This window comes from Corvus brachyrhynchos, unplaced genomic scaffold (genome assembly GCF_000691975.1).
Source record: "Corvus brachyrhynchos isolate BGI_N302 unplaced genomic scaffold, ASM69197v1 scaffold115, whole genome shotgun sequence".
Lineage (NCBI taxonomy): Eukaryota > Metazoa > Chordata > Aves > Passeriformes > Corvidae > Corvus > Corvus brachyrhynchos.
Genome location: NW_008239553.1, coordinates 24,746,613 through 24,767,320, shown reverse-complemented (window position 1 = coordinate 24,767,320; position 20,708 = coordinate 24,746,613). Strand labels below are relative to the sequence as shown.

Sequence of the window (20,708 nt, the reverse complement as noted above, 5' to 3'; positions counted from 1 at the left end):
AAGGTTCTGCTCTTGAGGCTATTTTACCCTGTGACTGTTCAAGAGGTCCTTCACACAGGCTCTCTCATGGGGCACATACATTATCATGAATGGTTAGTTACACATGAGGATAAGATCAGATCAGATTCGCCCAAGACAGAAGGATCAGACCCATGTATACACAGACATTTAGTACTTGCAAAGGCAGCAGGTTCAGAAAAGTGCATTCAGTGCCTTGTTGTCCTGATAGCTGGTATACAAATAGATCTGTCCTGTGCTTCATTGCAGAGAACCCAAGGAGGATAGGAAGTAATTCAACAGCATGTCTGCAGAAGGCACGGAGACATTTACAGAAGCCGCAATGAAATGAGGCACATGTCTTGATCCACTGATCACAGAGCCTGCAGCTCCAGTTACAGAGGCAGGCGAAATGATAATAAATTTGACATAGCATCTCTCAAAATCTGGCTAACAAAATTAATTCAGTTCAGCTTGGATCAAACCACATGGGATGCCAGTGAAAACAAGCTGAGTACTGTAAAGACACCATCTTATTTAGCATTGTATTTAGCTGGGGGGCGGGGGGCACTCACACCCTCTCATCAGTCCTGCTAAGCCCTGTTTCATTTGATATTTTCAGTTGCTGGAAGGAACAGTATCAACCAAGTTGTGTATTACACACAGGAGTGTTCCCTAAACAGGAGCTGCTCACACGCCCTGCAGAAACCACATACTATTGACAGAATAGCAAGAGACGATGATGTTGTGCAGTAAAAATGACCTGAAAGGAGAACACTCCCCAGACAGCTATTTCCATGTAAGAAGACCGTGGAAAGGCAGTAGGCATGGGAAGTGAGGGCTGGTCTTGGGCCATGAGGAGGGTGGGGGGAAGAACTCAAACAAGGCCACAGTAGGAATTAGCTGTCACAGAAGCTCATACAGATTTGGCCACATTTTCAAAGCTAAGTGAAGAATCCTAGCAGGAGGAATGAAGCTGGAGATCTGACAGCCTCTTCCCTTAGTTCTCACACTCCATCCTGCAATAAAATGGAGCTGGAAAAGCCATGGACTCCACAGGAAGCCCCAACATGCAGAAGACAGACTGAAAGGCACACTGAAAGGTGAGTTTTATGAGGATGGATGGCCCAAGCACCATTGAGAAAGCTCAGCTAAGTCTCATCTAGTTCAGCAGCTGAGGGTCCAGACAGGGTAGCTTCACAGTCTGCTCTCCTACTGTGGATGTGCAGAAAACTAGGAAGCACAGAGGCAGCCGTTGCAGCTGGAGGGGAGAAATCGTCACATCCACTTCATCAACGCTGAAGAATCTGGGCTGGCATTTTTCTCTTCCCAACAGTCGAATCCCACCCTACCAGCTGCACGTCACAGCTGACCTCCAGTCAGGACCCATCTGAGTCAACATCAGGCGATTAAATCGTGCAACAGCAGCTTCTCCTCCTTGTACATATGTAACTTCTCTCCTGGCAGGTCACTCCAACAGCCAGGGGAGCAGAGCAAGCCAGCTCCCTCTCTTACAGCCATGCAGACACACACCAGCATTCAGCTGGGTGACAGACTCCAGAAAGAAGGGTTTCTATTGCAGTGTCTCTAAAGAGAGTACAGCCCATTACCAAACTGACAGAGGCAGATTCCTTCCCCCTTCTTTAATCTGAGAAGCTCTGACCTTTAAAGTACAGACCTCTTCCCACAGGAACAGGATGCCTGAAAAGGAAAGAGACAGTAAAACATGAAATAACTAGAAGTGATTAAATTGGATTGACGAGGAAGTCAGGAAAGATAACAACCATGGGATTACGCTGTCAATTCCAAAAAACTGCAGTGACTGTCATAGCACCACATCCAACAGAGAGTGGCTGCAGTGCCGATAAGTCATCACCAATGGCAAAGTGCAGTTCTGTGTTTTAAAAAGTGCCTGTGTCAAAAAAAAAAAAAACAAACAAGGAATGTCCCTTTGTTACTCAGAAGGTCTGCTCCCTTCTGGATATCCATCAGAGTTGCTGACTTCAGTGAAAAAAAAATATATAAATAACTCCAGTTTTTTCATCAAGTTGACACCACACAGCTCCACACCAAGAAAGGCAGCTGGTGTCTATTAGCATCCCATCAATGTCACCAGTATGGGAGACTGAGCAGTGTCTGTTTTGACTCATACACAATAGACTTCTTAAACTGCAATTAGAAGGTCCAACCCTTCCTTGCAGCCACTCCTATGCTTTCTCACTGAAAACAATAGGTTTCTGCAGGTGTCAGTGGAAGCAGAATTTGGAAAAAACTGGCTTGTGTGTGTGCCAGCGAAGGTAGCATTTGGTCTACTGAATCCTTATGGCTGCTAGGAACGCAAGGAAGAGAGAGAACCTGTATTGGCTATGAGAGTACCGCTTTAAAAGAGCATGAGATAGCAATTTAATGAAGTAAAACATGAATATCTGACATGGCACCAAACTGAGATGAACAAAAGGAGAGCCCAGGTGAGGCCACATGTTATCCAGAGTAGACTGCTTTTGCTCCCACAATAAGCAGAAGGAATTACCTCCAGCAGTACCCGAGGCAATTGCCTTTACTGCAGCAGGTATCACAACGAACAATATTGTACATGCCTCCCCTGCACTTAGCTGTGGCTCACCAGGGTTGTGAAGGGAATAAAACTGAGATCATCTTTATATAAAATTACATATTCAATATTTCTCCATCAACAGGCTAGTCGAAGATAGCTAATGTCTAACCTTGGCGAGAAGGCAAATAGTGAACTCAAGACAAAAGGTATTGGTGCAAAACCTGACAGAACAATAATACTGACAAAGATCCTCCAAAGAATCAGATCTTACTGGCCAAGTAAAATCACTGTGTATGTTCCCAAAGACAATATTTGCACGGCAAAAAAATGACCATAAAGAATTTGCACAAGATGGACATGAAGCAAAGAAATTAAAGCACATGCTAGTAATCAAAACTTAATACTATCTATGACTTCTAGCCTCAAATATTTAATATTAAAGCATTTACATACTCCACACAGAGATCCCATAAAGAAGAATGAAGTTACAGTGAAACTGGGAGTTGATGTCAGCAGGCAGGAGAAGATAGAAAATGACATAAACATGGTCTTGATTCGGTCTCTGGAAAAGAATGGAGCTTCCCTGTTCTCTCATTAAGGAGATCATGGCATGAATGGGGGCTGTGCATTGATTACCTCTGAAGATTTGCTCCTTTTTTGGATAGAGTGCTTCAAGGACAAACACCTGGCTGGAGATAGTAAGAGGGGACTCAGTCCCAACTACAGAGATCCTTTGATCTGTAGTTGCCTGTAGTTTCCTGACAACTTGAGGGAGACATCAAGGCAAAGCTGAGAACATGAACAGACCTCATTCAGGAGCTTTAATTGTACATTATTTCTATTTCAAAGCCTATAATTGGCTCCCCCTTAATGAACCTGGCATTCACTAGCACCGCATAGTAGCCAGTCAGCCACGAGTTACATACCTAACTGCCTCTTTGAAAGCACAGTTACCAAGTCTACATGGATGGCTGTCCAGACTACTCATACACTGCGTGAGCTTTTAAACACAGCAGTGAGAAGTACAGGTATTTCGAAGTCCTCCTCCTCTGAGCATTGACAGACTGGTTCAGTCACAGGGAGGCAAGGTGCCTCAATCCCCTCTACTACGGGAAAGCAGACATGTTTGAGCCACATTGCAACAGCTCCCAGAGAGCACCCCATAAGAATAATTTGGAGCAGGTAGTCTGCAACTTCCAGGGGGACACAAGCATACCAGCCATTGGAACTCAACCAGCATATTAGTTTGGCCTCCCTGACACAGAAAACCCTTAGAGGCAATAAAGCAGCCCAGATAATGACTTCGTGTCTTGTTCTAAAATCCATAAAAATCACAAGTCCGGCATTCTTCATTTCAAGCCTTCATGATGCTGCTCAACCATGACCCAGATAGAAGATGCTGGTCTAATACCAACCACGAAGACCTCCCCTCCATATGGCAACACCCAGACTCTAGCTCATTTTGGCATATAATGTTGGGAAACCGAAAACTTAATAAAAGCAAGCTTGGAAACCCATTCTATACTCTAGTCCTAGTTTTTCAAATCCCTCATCTCTAAGAAAAAATATGCTGGCTTACAGAGAAGCATGTGTTTCTAGCAGTTATATGGGAGCTGTTAGATTTTACTATTCAGTTGCCTTAAAGAAAAAAAAAGAAATCCCCTCTCTTGGCCTATTAATCTGTCATAACGAGATTCTTCATAATTAGTTTGTCCCTAACAGTTGCTTTGTAATAGTAGCAAGAGAATATTTCAGGAATGGCAATTACCTCTGGTGTCAAAATGATGAGGAAAACAAATGTTCCACCATCAACAAAATGCAGTGCCTTTTCCACTCCCATCTGATGGTGGGTGACAGCATTGCACATCAGAATTACAGTGCGGTTAATTACTAGGCATGTTGCTATTGAGAATTCATTTCCCCTCTTGAGAAGAAATTTGTTGAGCAATGCAGGTGGAAGGAGGGGCATCTGTCATTGGGATGCGATGTGGGTAAATGGTCTTACCAATACATTGCTTCTTCCTTAATTTACTACACATATGTCCAACAATTATAAGCAGCGAACACTGTTTACAAAGGAACTTTCCTTTATTAGCTACACATACATCCCACCATTTCAAAGATTTTGCAAAAGGACAGAGCTTGATCTCTTTATTGTTACTTTATTTAAATTTAGTATCCTTCAAATAAAATTCATGTCTGCATTAGTGGCTTCACTCTATCCATACTCATAGGAAATATAGTGGGTTGCTAGGCTGTTTGTAAATGGAAGAGTTCCTCGGGCCGTGAGCTCATTGGATTTCAACATGTTGTGGAACCTGACATCTGACTGTCTCTGAAGTGAGATTTACAGGAATGAAACTAGGGCACACACAACGTAGAGCTCGTCTTCTCAGATGAGGACCAAGCTGTGCCAGAGCTGGGAATCCTACTGCAGAGAGGGACTGGGAAGGGGAAACCTGCTGGTCTGGCTGCCATTGACACAAGTGTGAAAAACTGTAGCCAGCAGCTGTCCTGCCTAGGTTTGGCAGTGTATCCTCCCAGCACCTGGGTCTCAGTTCTCAGAAAATTAAGATTGTGGCAAATCTTTCCCACATGAGTTACCAAGAAATGTGAGGCCAGGTGGGGTAAGCCTGCATCCAATCCGCCAACAGCACAGGGGCCAGGGAGGTGGCAGCCTGGGCTGGGACATCAGTGGGCAGAGGTAAGGACAGAGATGGAGCAGGCAGGATGCTGATTCAGGCCTGGTACAGGATGGTAGTACAAGTGAACAGAGAGCTCAGCTGTGCAGGGCCAGTGTGGGAAGCTGCATGCATTCAGATGGGGATACACCAGGAGAGGTGCATGCGTGAAGCTGCTTCTGCATGCATTTTGCTCAGTACTTAACCAGATTACTGAACACTTGCTACCCTAAAATCAAAACATAGATTTAAAAGAATCAAACACCACTTCTGGTACAGATTCAGTCCACTGTGGGAAGAGTGGAAGTCAGGGAAGCTGCAGAGGATATACCCTGCCAGTCAGGGCGGCAGGAGCTCGTATTGCTCTTGGGAGCCCCTCTCATGCATCAGATTGCAGTCACCTCTTGTCTTCAAGCACACAGTCCTGAACTAGCACCAGCTCAGAGTGAGGAAAGTGCAGTTCCAGCTAATAATTAGCCTTGATGTTTCTCAATCTCCATCAGAGAGATGATCTCATCTCCTCATCAGGAGCCATCATTCCAATTTAACATTCCCCAGTCACGGATCAGCACGCTGTATATTGGCACAGAATAACTCCCAATTCAGACTGCCACAGCAAAACCTCAGCTTACTGCAAGAAATAGAAGCAGGGAAGTTGTCCTGGAGAGGAAAAAGAGAGACAGAACAGGTGATGCCAGGGCATTGCAGAGATAAAACAGCTCCTACCAGGCTCTGGAAATGCCCAGCTGTGCTGCCTGACTGTGAATGCCAAGGAAAGGGCCCGAGGGAGAAAAGAGTATCTTCCCTACTTCTCTTCACACACCCGTCCTACAATAAACAAAGCCTGCTGCCCTTCAACAGCTCTGTAAAAAACAACTTGTGTTCAGATACAATAACAAACAGGCTGCACAGTTACAGAGTTCACAGGCAACTCAAAATGAGTATATTTTCAAACAAAGACTGCACAGGCAGTAAAGACATTTTAAGACATGGGGTTTTTTTGAAAAGCAATTCTGGTAGTGACCTTTTCAGTGAATTTACCTCTAAATTCAGCAAAACTAGCAACATAGTAAATGGAACCAGGCTTGGCAGAAGGCATTTCATAAAATACTGGATAGGTTCATACATGTGCAAGCTCACATGCAAATTCCTTTTTAAAGTGGAGCTCAGAACAGAGTGGAGGTTTTATAAAGATGATCCTTGTTTATCTGCTGGCTGTGGCCCTCTTCTGTGTCACATTGGCTCAGTACACTGACAGGAACAAGTTGTTACTGGTGTCAGACCTGCCAAAATGATGCTACTGCAGAGGAAGGAGCAGCAAGCTGCTCTGAATGGTGCACCATCAGCAGAACTTGTAGCCAGCAGAACTTGTAGCCACTGAGACAGAACTCTCAAGCCAAAAAAGATACAAGTAAACAAAACACCCAATAAAAATAAAGGCACCCCAAGCCAGTTCCGTAGGACCAAAAGTAGGCTTAACTAGTGTGGCAGTGAATGTGATTACCATCGTGGATTGACTCTTCCAAAGCCATCTTTGAACTTTTGCCTCTGTTCAAAAGTGGCTACTTCACTATAAGCACTCCCACCTGAACAAACTGGCATGTGTCTAAGGCAAACAGATGAGTCCGTCCAGATGTACAAAAATGCACATTTCTAGGCAGGGCACCTGAACATTCTAGCAAATAAAGCAAGGGATAGCTTTAAAACCTGACATTGAACAATACCTTTTGGTTTATTCCTAGAACTAAATCATCAACAACTCCAGTTCAAGAGAAACTTAGCTTCCTTTTTTCCTAGTCCGCAGGGCTTCCTCAGGCCTTACAGAGTCCTGCCTGGTCCTGGGGCACCAGATAGAAGAATACAGCAGTATCTTTCAGAGAGACCTTTCCCTCAAGTATGCAAACAGTGTAGCCCCCACATACGTTCACAGGATTTGCCTGGAACCCACTAAGATGCCTCCCACACTGCAAACAAGTCCAGATGAGTGTTTGCAAGACACCACCCACCACAGCAATTCCCTCACCACTGACTTAACTGACTAAATGAAGACACTTGCTTGACAGGTCAGGTAATTGTGAGCTGCCTTCCAGCACATTCTTTTATCAGATCCACTTTGCGGAGAATGTGAGAAGGTCACTGGTTTAGCAGAGCAAATCTACAATATTCAGTCCTGCTCTGAAATTCCAACCTGGCCTGATACATTAAATATCCTCTGCATGCCACCAATTCTCTTCACCCCTGGTTTTATATCTAATTTGTACTCCTAATTTGGAGTCTTTCAAGATAGTGTTTCACTGCAAGCTAACTACAAGAACCTTAGAAAAAGGAATAGAATCCACAATATGGGTCTTGCCAAGGACTCACAGAGCAAACAAAACACTTCAGAAGTCCACTTTGACATTGCAACTATAGGTCACTATCCCCAAACGAAACTTTTAGGTTATCTATTTTTCCTAGTCTCAGATAAGATCATTGTACTCTCAAGACAGCTGTCTTCCTGTTCTTAAAATAGGTTAAGTACTGGCTACCTGTCAGCTCTACGGATTTTACAGGTGGCCTCCAACAACCATATGGGCCGTTCCCTTAAGAGCTGGACTCAGTGATCCTTGTGGGTCCCTTCCAACTCAGAATATTCTGTGATTCTGTGCTCTGTGAACCATATAAACTGGTCAGTAGTTCACAGCTACACAGTCCTTCATTAAGAAAACATCCCTAATCAGGGCCTGATCCAATGTCAATGGGATCAGTGTTAAGTCACTTACAGTAGCATCCTACGTAATTTCTGCTTTTTGCCTCCTTCCCTGTTTACACAGACCTTCAGCCTCTGAAAAATTCCATGTTCACATCTATTTGCACCACTCACATCTAGGGTGGAAATCTAGGCAAATCAACCACGCCCATGAGCTCTTCAGAGAAGATACCATCTCCTGCCATACCTCAACTTTGCACTGCTTAGCATTCATTTCACACTGGGACTCAAGGCATAGTCCAAACACTAAGTAAAGCATGATTATTTCTCCACTTCTCATTTGTTCCTTTTATAATGTTTCTTAAGATGCAAGCTCCTTGCAGCCTGCATCCTCCCAGGGCTTCTTAATGGTTTCCTCACTCTACCAGATGAGATGTTCTTCAGGTACTAGTCTGGCTTCTATGTACCTCTCCAGCAGCTCCAAGAAAGCAACGTGGTAAGGGCCTCAGGGACTCAAATGAAAAGGGATAGCCCCACCTGGAGGAGAGACAGCTAAATGCTCCCCAGGCACACTGTCACTCCTGCTGGGAAGCTGAGACAGACACTCAGGAAAGTCGAGCACCTGACAAGTCATAGTCATGCTCCTGGAGCAAAGCACTTCAGGGACAAGTGTGCACAGCCAGGAAAAAAGATGCAATAAACGAGGCACTGCCTCCTTCCCCTCACTTATCTCCTTCTTGCTCCTTCAAAAATGTCACAGTAGATGGTCCACTTCTCTGAATAAATCACCACAGATGACTGAAGAACATCTAGTTTCATAGGCACAGATCCCCCCAAAAATGGACCTTCCTAATGCTACAAAATTAAAACTTAGAGATGCTATGGCCAGAGCATTCAGCTGACACCACTCCAGAAAGCACAAGGAGGAAAAGGAAGTGTCTTGCAATTAGAAGATTTCTTTTACAGCTTGTTATGTGATTTCAGTGCAAAGCTTTCATGCTTTATGCGTTAGCAGGAAGTTTGCTAGACAGCAGTGCTCAAATGTAGAGTCATCAAGCCACCAGCTGGCCCTGACAGTAGCTTTTCTAGACTGCATTAGTGTCGACCATGCCTTTTAGATGAAGAGATATCCTGGGGAGCAGGTAATAGGGCAACCAAACATGATCAGCTCAGGGACTGTGGATGACTCTGAAGCTCTTCACCTCTCTATTACTGGTTCCCATTTAGTTTGGTGACAGAAAGTCACTGCCACCTAATGGTTATTTCGTGTCTCATAGGGAAGTTCATTTGCTTCTCACCTCAGTTCACCAGAGGCTGAAGCACAAGTAGACCCACCACTGCACACACTGTCTGTATTAAAGGACACTCTTAAATGTGTCTCTTAGACTGATGGCTCAATCGTGGAGAGTTCCTGAGGACTTCTCTCTACAGATGCAGTCCACCTCCATCAGGAAGAAACTGTTTTAGGACATCACTTAATATTTAAGGCACATGGTGTTACTGAATCACAAGGGAAGTCCAAAGACACAGGCTATTTCATTGGTTTGAACTATCCAGAAACTATAGATTATTTTTGAAAACACACACACACACACATTCACTCCTGCTCTTTCCAAGATCCTTCAGTTGGACAACTTCACTGTGAGACAAAACTCATTTTGAGAACACCCACTTCACTGTGAAAAGCAAACATAGCAAAGACAGGAAGAGCCTCCAAGGAGCAAGAAATCGTATTCTGTATAATGATGGCACAAGGTTACAGTTTCCAAATATTTGCCCGGGTACTGACAGTCCAATAACCATAAGTTTGAATGAGGAGAACATCCTCATTCTGCTCTCAAAAGGAGGAGATTTAATTAACCTCCCCAAATGGCTTTTCCCTGACAAAGCAATTTTATAGCCAACAAAGTTAATTCAAGAATGGATTCCCACTGTCTTCTGAGATACCTTGACCACAGATCCTTTTTCTCCTTGCAGTCTCCTCCTTATTACAAAAAAAAAAACCAAAATTCACAGCAGTAACCTTTTGTCTTACAGAGGAAAACAACAAAAAGATGTCCTGCTCAAGATTTTCAACTGTGGCCACTTGTGCCAAAATCTGCAAGACAACTGACCCATTGCAATCCTCTTACTACACTGATAACTCAGAATTCCATTGATACCAGCCCTTAAACAAACTGCATGTTGTGACACACCTCCTGACTGACAGCAGGATCAACAGAAATTGACGCCAGCAATGTAGGAAGTGTCAGCCAAGACATCCAGGTGCTACATTGAGAGCAAACCACTGGAAATGTCACATGGTAGGCTGACTTGATACTGAGGAGACAAACACTGTGAAGGGCCAACACTCCAGGAGGCAGAAGAATGTCAGAGAAATGTAGCCTCCTACAGAATAAAATTGTTTTGAAAACAAAAGGTAAGGAATGGCACCGAGCAGGCTGCCCTCCATCTTCCTCTGGCCCAGTGCAAGCAGGAGCAGAAATGAAAAGAAATGCCCAAGCTTATATGTGCAGAGATGTCCAGAATCATTTAATGAAACAGATATGAAGTGAAAGAATGGTCATAACTCCCCTAATATTCCTGACAGTAGACCTACAGACATACGATGTCTTGGAGCCAGCCATGGCTACCACTGGCCTTGACATCAGTACACTGGCATTACACTGGCATCATATGCAGGAAAAGGGCCCACACACCAGGAAAGGACCCCTAACTCAGGAGAAAGATCAAGCTGCCAATGTGGTCGAGCCACCAGTGGTGAGATGAAGCAACCATTGGGAAGGACATAAAGCCTGAGCACATAAGCAGGTTCATCTCTGCTACAGGCAGGGGCAGGAATGAAAAGTGGTTTTTGCTGAGGAACAGCTATGGGCGCCATCTGGAAAGTGGATTCTCGTATCTCCTAGCTGACAGGAGATCCATGGAGAGGCAGGCTAACCTCAGGACACACAGTGAATTCCCATCTACTGCTTGCTGCCTCATGGAAAGTAGTAGAATACCCCCAATCTGCTGGTGATAAAAAAGTGCTGAAAACTGAGGGGCTTAGATTATTAGCATCAAAAGTGGTCCACAAGGGACAGAAATATACAGTAAAATTGAAGATAATTCCTTGGAGCTAAGCAGGAACCTGACTAAAAGTCCCAGGGGAACCCATTTCCTTCTTAATCTGCTTTGCATTTAATTGTTTCCTAATGACTCTGTCCCTGTTTGGCCCCAATAGGCTCAGGGGACTGGTGCTGCCACTGAAGCTTCCCATCTCTCATTCAAGGCCATTTAATTTAGAGACTCCAGTTTAATGTTTCACTGGAAATCCACGGAGAACAAGTTAAGCATTATTTGCACTGAAGTAGCATCACCAGTATGCTCTATCCAGGAGGAGATCCACAGAGAAAACTGTTTTTCCACTCCGAGCTGCAAGCACCTCACAGACATATGCAGCTGCACCCCACACTGGAGAGAGGCACAACAACTGCATTCAGACCTTTTGGCACTATCAGCACGGTCCCCAGATCTCACATACACACATATAGATACACCCTCCCTCACAGAATCTCTCTTCTAGGCACAGTACCAAAACTGCATCTGGAAATCAGCAGCCAATTTATACACACACTTAAAAGAAATTCCAAACTCTCAGTATATCAAGAGGAGGTTAAGCTGGCCTCACTAGAAGGACAGAAACAGAGTAAGATGAAGGGCTGAGAGTACCAGAGATCTATCCAGGACAGAAGCTAGTAGAAGCAACATCTGGCTAAGTATTGTTACAACACTAATTTGGGAGGGGCATTCACATCCTCTTGGCCCTATCCAGTGACTAATCTTAAGTACCAACTCCAATGGGGCAACTTCTTACAAGTCATTCTGAGCTAGTACAACACCAACAGAATCAGCTGCCACAGAGAGTTAAAAGAGCTGCAAGGTGGTAAAGACTTGGTTGCCATCCACTTAAAACTGCACTGAGATTAACAGTTTGGTGTGCAATTGCCCAGGTCCAAAGTATCTCCCATGCCAAACTGATGCTTTACTGGCACAAACTCTACAGGGATGTTGCGGAGGAACCCGTAAGTGGTGTTCCTGCCAGACTCAGTGGTGGCACTCCATAACACCTGTCAACAGCAGGACAGGCATCCCATGGTCAACGAGTTTCGCCAACTCATGCTATGCCTGTGCCAACTTCCTTCTGTCTCCTAGCTCATGCCCCTCTATGCAGCCAAAGGCTAGTGCTGGCCATGCTGGCATGCTGTACTTGCCACTGGCTCTGCCCCATGCAGGGGCTGACTCAGCTAGTCTTGGCTGCCAAGCAGGGAGGCCACAGCTCTGTGCAATGCTAGTAAACAGGGCCCTTTCTGGCTGCTTGGGGCATGGATTGACAAATCATCACAACCTGCATGACAGAGGTTAATGAAACCATGGAGATACATGGCAAAAGGTGAGGAATTTGCAACAGCTGCTGCAAATTCTGCCAAGCAATAAGCTGTCCACAGCACTGATAACTCCACAACTTGGGTGTCGCTCAAGGAAGCTACAGGCAGCCCTTCTGCAAACCAGACTTCAAAGGTACAGGGCAGAGACACAGGCAGACGGAAGTGAAGCTCCAGACTCCAACACACCTATCTCCAGTTTATGCCAGGGCATCAGTGCCACTCACCTGGCATGGGGAGCTACATCAGAACAGCTTAGCATCTTTAAACAGGAGAGGATGACAACAAGCCTAAGGAAGCCATTCTGCAAACCATTCCAGATGTGGATTTTCTGCCAGAGGAATACCAAAGCATGCTGGAGTCCAATGTAACTGATTTCTACCTTACTCAAGGCTGTTTCCAGCCTTACATTCCCCCCAGTCTCAGAATCCCTGGAGAGCACCACTCCATGCATTATAACCCCATCAGTGGCCTAAATCCTACATGCACCAGGAAGAGAAAAGAGGTTAAAGACCTTACTTCAAACATGCTATGCAGACTGGCCTAATTTGGCACAAGCTGTACTTCCCACTCCAAAGAGGCCTTGAACTAGAATAGCAGAGAAACCCAGGCTAACATACATCACAAGCGATCAACTAAAACCAGGTGTCATTCACAGCTCAATGAACTATAGGGCAATAGGCTGGAATGAACAGTGCAGCACAAGACTTGAGAGGAGCAGTGGGGGTGATTGTCTTCCTTCTCACTAGAAATGCTTTTGTTATTATTGTTAATTACTGACATCAAAACACAACAGAGTGTTTCACAATGAGATATACACTTCTTTGCACAATTGTCATTTCCTCAGAGATCTGCAAGTCTGATTCATCTTTATTATTTCCTTTTCGCCACACTCTGTTTACTTAAATCCCTCAGCCTTCATGTTATGGCCATTACCAAACAATAAGCAGAATAAGAAAGCACTGCCAGGCCACTCTCAGCAGCTGACCTCCACACAACCAGTCTGGGCAGCAGAGATGTGGTAACAGAGCCCAAATACATACACCAAGAACTTGAGTCTCTACTGGACTTAAGTGAGCACTGGATGCATATGGCTACTTTTGACAAAGGACCGGACCTCCTCCACTGGGCAATGCAAGTCCTGCAAGATGCTTATCTAATATGGGGCTGTTATCTAATATTGCTGTTAACAATCAGGTAGAAAGCATATTGAATTATTAAGCTGACAGCATTACAGGAATGGTTTTGGCAACACACCTGTGCCTTGCAGTTTCCAAGGAATGCAGTTCAGTGCTATTACCTACCTGTGATTTGAGGAATTCATACTCCTCTGATCCATATGGGACACTCCGAAGAGAGGTGAGGTAGTCATAGGTGATAACTGCTGTCTGCAAATGAAACCAAAAATGCTGAGCAAGCTCTGCAGTTATCAAAACAATAAGACTTCTGTTAAAGAGAATGTATGTACCTTAGGCTTCAAAGTTTAGGCTTCACAGTGAAGCCTATAGCAACAGACTCATTAATAAATTAAATGAAAATATTTTCATTTCAATGAACACTTACAAAAAGAAGTGCAGGGGCCTGATTGATATGTAGCTATTAAAAATAAGCAACACTTGGCATTCCTATACCATCTTCTATTTGAGACACTCAAAGCATTTTCCTAATCTCTGTACAGCACCTTGCACAGCAGACTCCCATCTTCGGTCAGCCATCTGGAGCTTCCACAGTAGGGTCTGCTGGTAGTAACAGAGGCCATCCAGACTCCGTTTGCACCCCATCAGTTATCCCACACTTCACACCTCCAAACTGCCTAACTTGCTTGCTCTGGGTAGAAGCTCAGGAGGGAACAGAGTGACTGAAGACAAACTCATAGATTAGCACAAGCAGCAGTACTTTTGGGGGTATTCAACTGCACAAAGGACTATGGGGCCAAAGGGTCGAAAACCCAATTACAAAACCAGGATACGGGATCCAGCCAAAGCCTGTTAGACATTGCCATGGACAATGGAATTATATTCTTAAGTGCCTTAATGATTTCTGAAAACAGATCTAGGGTATTTCACAATTCCTATCACTAAAGTTCCTCTCTTTCCACAGTCAGAACATCAGTGAATGGAAGAGAAACATACAGGTCATGTTTGGAGGGAGAAAAGGGGATATACACCTAGGGGAGCCTGTCCACTAACTAATTTGAACTTCAAGATCGTTGCCATGAAGAACCTTTTGTGTAACTTCCATCAAAGTCAGTTTTCCTAAAATCTCCCTACTGAAGGGAGTATCTGGCACAGGATACTAGCCCCCCCTTTCACCATAAACATGCCCAGGAAGGGTACAAAGTACGGTCGACTTATCATGAAAACCAGGGAGGCAAGGGAATCAAACCTGGTTTGAGACAAAGGCAGCAGAACAGACAAGAGGGAAAGACTCAAAAGCTCAGAAATGCATCCAAGAGTGGACCAAGCTGGGAATCAGTAACAGACACAGTCCCTCCTTGTGGAGGTTAGGTTTCTCATGTTTCCTGTTTTTCAAATTGTAAACTGAGCACAGCAAATTTTTTTTTCTGGCATTTCAGGCTTTCTTACCCCTGATGAACTCAGGAGCTGCACAGCTACAGAGACCACTCAGAAGAAAAAATTTTCAAAGCATCTTCACAACTTCAAAGGTTCAAATCAGTCTTGCATGAAGGCTTGAGTTGGTTCTTATTTTATCTTTGGTCCATGAGGGTAATTATCACCTCCAACTCAAAAAGAAGCAGCTAACAGATTGGCCTGTATTACAGAGGAAGAGGGAATTAATTAAGCGGTTGCTAATTACACTGTAATCTTAAACACTAAATTAATATTATGATGATCCTGATAGGCAACTCTGACATTGCCAAATCCCTCCCCGTGTCTAGCTACTGCACAGAATGTTCCTTCCACATAACCAAAACAACTGGTATACTCTCAAAAGAATATGGCAAATGCACAATGGCTCTGCCAGGTTTCTAATTTTACCAGAACACAGAAACTCTCTGCAGCGTGAAGCTGCCCACGCCACTGACTTCGTTCTCATCCAAGACTAGTGCTGTGATTCATGTTACAGTGTGAGACTGAAGCTCGGAATTATAAAAAGATATACAAGTCTCTCCCTTTACAAATGCCAGGTTACTTTCACTGAGCTTGCATCCTGTCCAGTGTTAAATGTCCCACTTTGGTATCAATGAATTCTCAACACTGTACACTCTTCTACTGCTCCTAAACCTATCCTCAGATCTTACCAAGTCATGGGACAATGTTCCCCCTGAATAGCTGTCTACCCATATACAAGCAAGAGCCAATTCCCTAAACAGAGGCTTAAAAAAAAATTTTCTACTAGTGAGCTTCATCAGGCTTCTTACAGAGTCTGCAAAGAACTACTGAACTAACATACTTAAAATACAACCAGATTCAAATCTCTCTAATCAAACTCAGATTAAATCTGTCCAGAGTCTCATAGTTGTACGTCAGGTTCCTTGATCCTCGTGTGTTCCTTTCTCCAGGCTTCTCTTTTGTTTGCCCCACCATAACTTGTCTTAAATTTTTGTGTCTGCTGTTGCTGAACTTATTAGCTCTTAAGAATTGCAGTCTCTTCATTAGAATCTGAATTTTCCTTGGCTATGGCTCAATGATGGAATCAAGCATCCAGGTAAGAAGCCTGGGCACGGCTAGATTGAAGGACAGATACTTTAGGTACATGTAGATGTCACCAATATCCAATATCCAAAATCACTTGTTTGCTAGAGACTTATCTTTGATTTACAAAAAGAACAATCCCAAAGCTGAGCTTCTTAGAAGTGAATGTCTGCTCTACTGGCTTCATCTGGTCCGCAGCTAAGGAATGACAGCAGTTCAGGCTGCCTGTGCTCAGACGAGAGCTGACTTCTGACTGTCCAACAAGGAGCAGGGAAGGTAGAGGTCACTGGTGCAGCAAGACTAAAGAATCTCTCAGAAACAACTCAAATACATGCAGTCATATATACCAGAGGAAACAGAATTCAGAAAGAGACAGAACATTCTTTTATAAAAGTATATACACAGATTTAAACACATGCTGCCATCACCTACAGAAGACTGAGCACTGGTAACTTGGTTCTGGGGGTCACTGCTTGCAGCTATGGGTGCAGAACCCTCTAATGCATTTAAGAGCAGGACCAGTGAAGCGCTTTACAGCCAATGACTTGTGACCTCCCTGAAGGCAAAGAACATGAAAGTCAAGCATGTCTGTGATTTGCCAGCATCTAAAGCAAAGAATACTTCTTTTCTCCTACATCCTGTTCTTCAGGAAAGTAATCTCTCACCATCACTCAAAACACAGACCAACTGCACAGCCTCATCACTGGAACTTCTCACTTACTTCTGTCTTAAACAGTAGATTACCAGAAAAACAGTGGCTTAAGAAAGATTGAGAAACACTGGTCAAGCAGGCAGAACTCAAGGGCAGATTGGAGAACCCAAACACCCTGAATAACAGATTCTCCTCCAGCCACAAGAAGGTGCATTCCCTCTCCATGCTTCAATTTCCTGTGCTTTAAAATGGAAAGAGCTGCTACCTTATGGTCAGGGACAGAGGATGAAGCTTAGCACTTATTAAGTAAGAAGGAAAGATTACAGTTTGTATTTCTACCTTCACCCTTTCAAAATAAGCATTCATTTTTCTCAACAGTTTATGATGCTGCACGCACATGGCACCTGAGTCAACCCACAGAGCTTGTTTCTTATTGCATCTGCCCTCAGGAGCTGACTCCCTGTAAAACTCATTAATGAAGTGCTTAAAAGTCACAGAAAATGCAGACAGACAGCTGCTTACCACTGGGGGTCCGTAAATGATGGAGATTGTGGCCTGAAGTGACAGATGTATAATACAAGTGAGGTACAAGGAGACTGATAACCCCTCTAGAGTCTCTGCTCTCCATGTTCCTGGCTGCTCATGGATTCATCAGTGAGCATCCTCAAGGAGAAGGCAGCAGTCTCCATTCCCAGTTTTCTGAGAAATATCAATGATGCTAGGCACATACAGCATTTATTTTACAAATCTGGAAACCACTCCAATCTCAGAAGTATGTAATCACCCGTACTCACTTTACTCTTGCTTTGAGAATGATCCTCAAAACACCAGTCCTTCTCTCCCCAAACCTCCTACCAAGGGTGATAGGGCAATGGCTACCCTAGTTTATCAATACAACCAGGATCCTTATAACAAAATGTAGAAATAGCATATGCAGAGAAGAGGGTTTGAACTAAGTCACTCTTAAAAGGCACCCAGACACCACACCTGGGTGACTGACCTTGAAGGGCGGCTGATGAAAATGTGGGCCCAAAGTGAGCCCTTGCTCTGAAGGTCTCACCCTATCTAGGAAAGCAGAGACAGCTCTCTGCAGCTCGGTATCTCCATTTTTCTCTTTCCAAAATGTGCAAACAACAGCTGTATTCCTTATATCCTTTCACCCCCTTTCTCCCCATTGTGTCAAGAACTTGAAGAGCTCCCCACAGATCTTCTGATTTCCTGAGCCAGCTGCCAAATGAAAATGCAGACAGGGAATGCAGAAAATCACAAGTTCTTGTGAACTTCAATTCCCTCACCCATCTAGGAATCTTCCTGCACATTACTATGGTAGAACTTACTGTGGCAATGGCTCGGCCCACACGAACAACTCCAAAATCATTAGGATCCAGGAACTTGTTTCCATACAGATAGATGCCAGAAGCAGCTGCTGTCAATGAGGCAAATTTCAATGCCCTTAGTGCCATGACTGATGAACCCTGCCAAGACACAAAACAGCAACTGTAACATCTGATAAGGACTTAGTGATCTGATGCCTACAGCCCCAGAGGACCTGACAATCCAAGTTTTAATTGCTCCTTTCCTAATGACACATTGCTACCACTGCCCCCAGCCAAGAGCTCATGCAATCACCCAGCAACTGCGGGTAAGTTGCTCATTGCTATTCCTAACTCAACAGTGTCTGTGGGCCACAAATCCAGAAGTAACTCACTGCTAGACCTTGCATATGTGCAACAAAACATTTGTTCAGGATCCTAAAGGCTTTTCAAGGAGGCACAACAGGTGGACATGAGATCACCAGAAGTCAATTCTGATCCTAGCAACAGGTATTTCTTCAACACAAATTTTTGAAGATATCACAGCATAGGCAGATTATAAGGGGAACAACAGAAGATATAAAAAAACAGGGTTTCAAAAGAGGACTTGCAATATCAACAGCACCCAAAGCTTTTTAGAAACTCTACCAGGCTAGTTCTAAAAGTTCCACACTGATGATGAGTGGTCTAGGAAGAGGCAATGCATCCCAGGATGTTGTATGCCACTCCAGCAGTCAGTGCCAGACAACCAGAGAGAATGCAGGGGATGGGGGACCTGATGAGAGTGACCAAGTGAGATTTGTTTTCTCATTATCACCATCCCATTCTAGTGCCAGACAGGAACTGTACTGGCAGAACACTCATCTGCAGGAATCTACAGCCTATTCCTAGCTCTGTCACAGGCCCAATACAGGCCTGGGGTGAGACACTTCTCAACCACATGTTTTCTGTGAGACAAGGGCGGGGCATGAAACATTTCCCACACTAAGCACTTTGGATCACTACATTCACTGTTTGCAGTATATAAAGTAGCATCAACATGTAACTCTTTACAGATTAATATATATATTTTCCATTTCCTTATGTCATCTTAGAGGACTCAGACCTGAAAGAAAACAACAAATTAGGTACATTTTTCGTTCCTTTCCCTATGGCTGGTATTGGGCAGAAAATATGATTCACTATTCCTTCTGCTTCTATCACAAATCAAAAGGTATGGTCACCTACTCTGCAAGCTCTCAGGAGCACCCTTGACACAGTGCAGGCTCTCACCCCACCAAGATGGAGTCTACTAATCCTCCCACTCCTAGGCTTGACTGAGAAACTTTCCTACTTCTCATTATGAACCTTTAGCAGGGTCAGTCTGGCTTGTGCCTTTTCTCTTGGAAGCCTTGTAACCAAAAAACACATGCAGTGACACAGGTCACGTCTTTCAAAAACAGTTCACAAGAACACAATCAGCAAAATAAGCTAATATAACACAAGAGACCTTTGTACCTGAACCTTAGCTAAACTTTATTATTTCCTTTTATTTCCTTACATGCCCTAGGTAATTGTGAGGCAGAAAAGCTGAGACATACTCTGTCAGTGCCTGTAAGAATTGCCTGCAGCACCCCAGCTCTTTCTCCTGTCAGAATGGGTAGCTGGCTGACCAGGGTTCCTTTGAATCTATGATCAAAACTCAACAAAAAATAAACCTGGGCTCTTGACTGCAGCCAAACGAACACACACTTTACAAAAAAAAAAGTTGCCCTCCTTCCCCTGCCTCACTGGAATTCTAGAAATTTTGGGGGTTCTTCCAGCAGGACCAATCTTTTTTTGTAAAGAGATCTCTTGTATCCTCTGTCACCTTCAAAAGTCATTTTTTGCAAAGTGTTTTAATTAAACCATTTGTGCTCCTTGGACATTTCATTTATTGAAAAGTAAAAGGTGCAGTGACATTTTCTTAACAGAAAATATGCCTCTCTTTTTCATTATTTTTTTCCTTTTTCCTTCACTTTCTCAATTGCTAAGAGAACATTTTATTGAAAGCAGAATGCAGGTCCATCTGTTCTTGCATTGTATTCCTACCTGAAGCTATAATCTGCAGTTTGTTACATCACATCTATTGCCATACCCGCCAGCTCTACACGAACAGAAGATGGGAACTTTAGGTAGCAAATAAACAGGCAGAGAAGCTGAATTCTTCAGCAAAAAAGTTCCTGCTTTCATGCTTAACATGCTGTAGCAATAAAAAGGAAATAATTAAAACCCCGCCAATATAAGGTACAGAAATAGAATTTTCTGGAATAAATTGTATTTCAAAGTTTTGCATAAGGTATAGGGGAGCCTTTTCCATGTAAATGAGCCATTACGACACCCCTAAGGATATCTTAAAGGCCCTGTCAGCTGTGAAACAAGCCTTGGGGTGTCACTGCCTCTCGTTATTAAGCCCTGCGTTGATGGATCACCTCCAGCTCTTTTTTCACCTAGGTGAGATGGTTTCTTTGACTTTCACACAACTTCGCTCACGGAAGGGTCCCTCGCGTTACAGCTGGACTTCTGTTCCCACCAGAGGCAGCCGGGACGGTGCCGGTTCCCAGTCGGAGCCCCGAAGGTGACCCCATCGCCACCTGTCCAGACCGGGAGCGGCGGCGATCGCTGACCGCCTCGAGGGCATTGGGGACCCAGGGCCGCTCAAAGCCCCGGCCAGGCCGCTCCGGCCCCCGAGCCCGCGTCCACCGCCGCGCCCGAGAACTGCCC

The 20,708-nt window shown here is 44.2% G+C and overlaps 1 protein-coding gene across 4 annotated transcripts in view; it reads right to left on the bottom strand.

Moving 5' to 3' along the window:
* The window catches only part of ADCK1 (aarF domain containing kinase 1), a 79,570-nt gene extending 58,868 nt beyond the window's left edge, over window positions 1-20,702 (bottom strand). For 2 of the 4 annotated variants that reach the window (XM_017742233.1, XM_017742235.1), the window contains exons 1-3: window positions 20,435-20,701; window positions 17,991-18,128; window positions 13,650-13,733 (exon numbers count right to left, since the gene is read on the bottom strand). In XM_017742233.1, coding sequence (XP_017597722.1) covers window positions 13,650-13,733; window positions 17,991-18,116 — 210 coding nt within the window. In that variant the 5' untranslated portion in view covers window positions 18,117-18,128; window positions 20,435-20,701. Of the gene's footprint in view, window positions 1-13,649; window positions 13,734-17,990; window positions 18,129-20,416 lie in introns of all 4 variants that reach the window. The other 2 variants (XM_008639632.2, XM_017742234.1) reach the window with 2 other exon arrangements.
* Window positions 20,703-20,708: the final 6 nt, after the last annotated feature.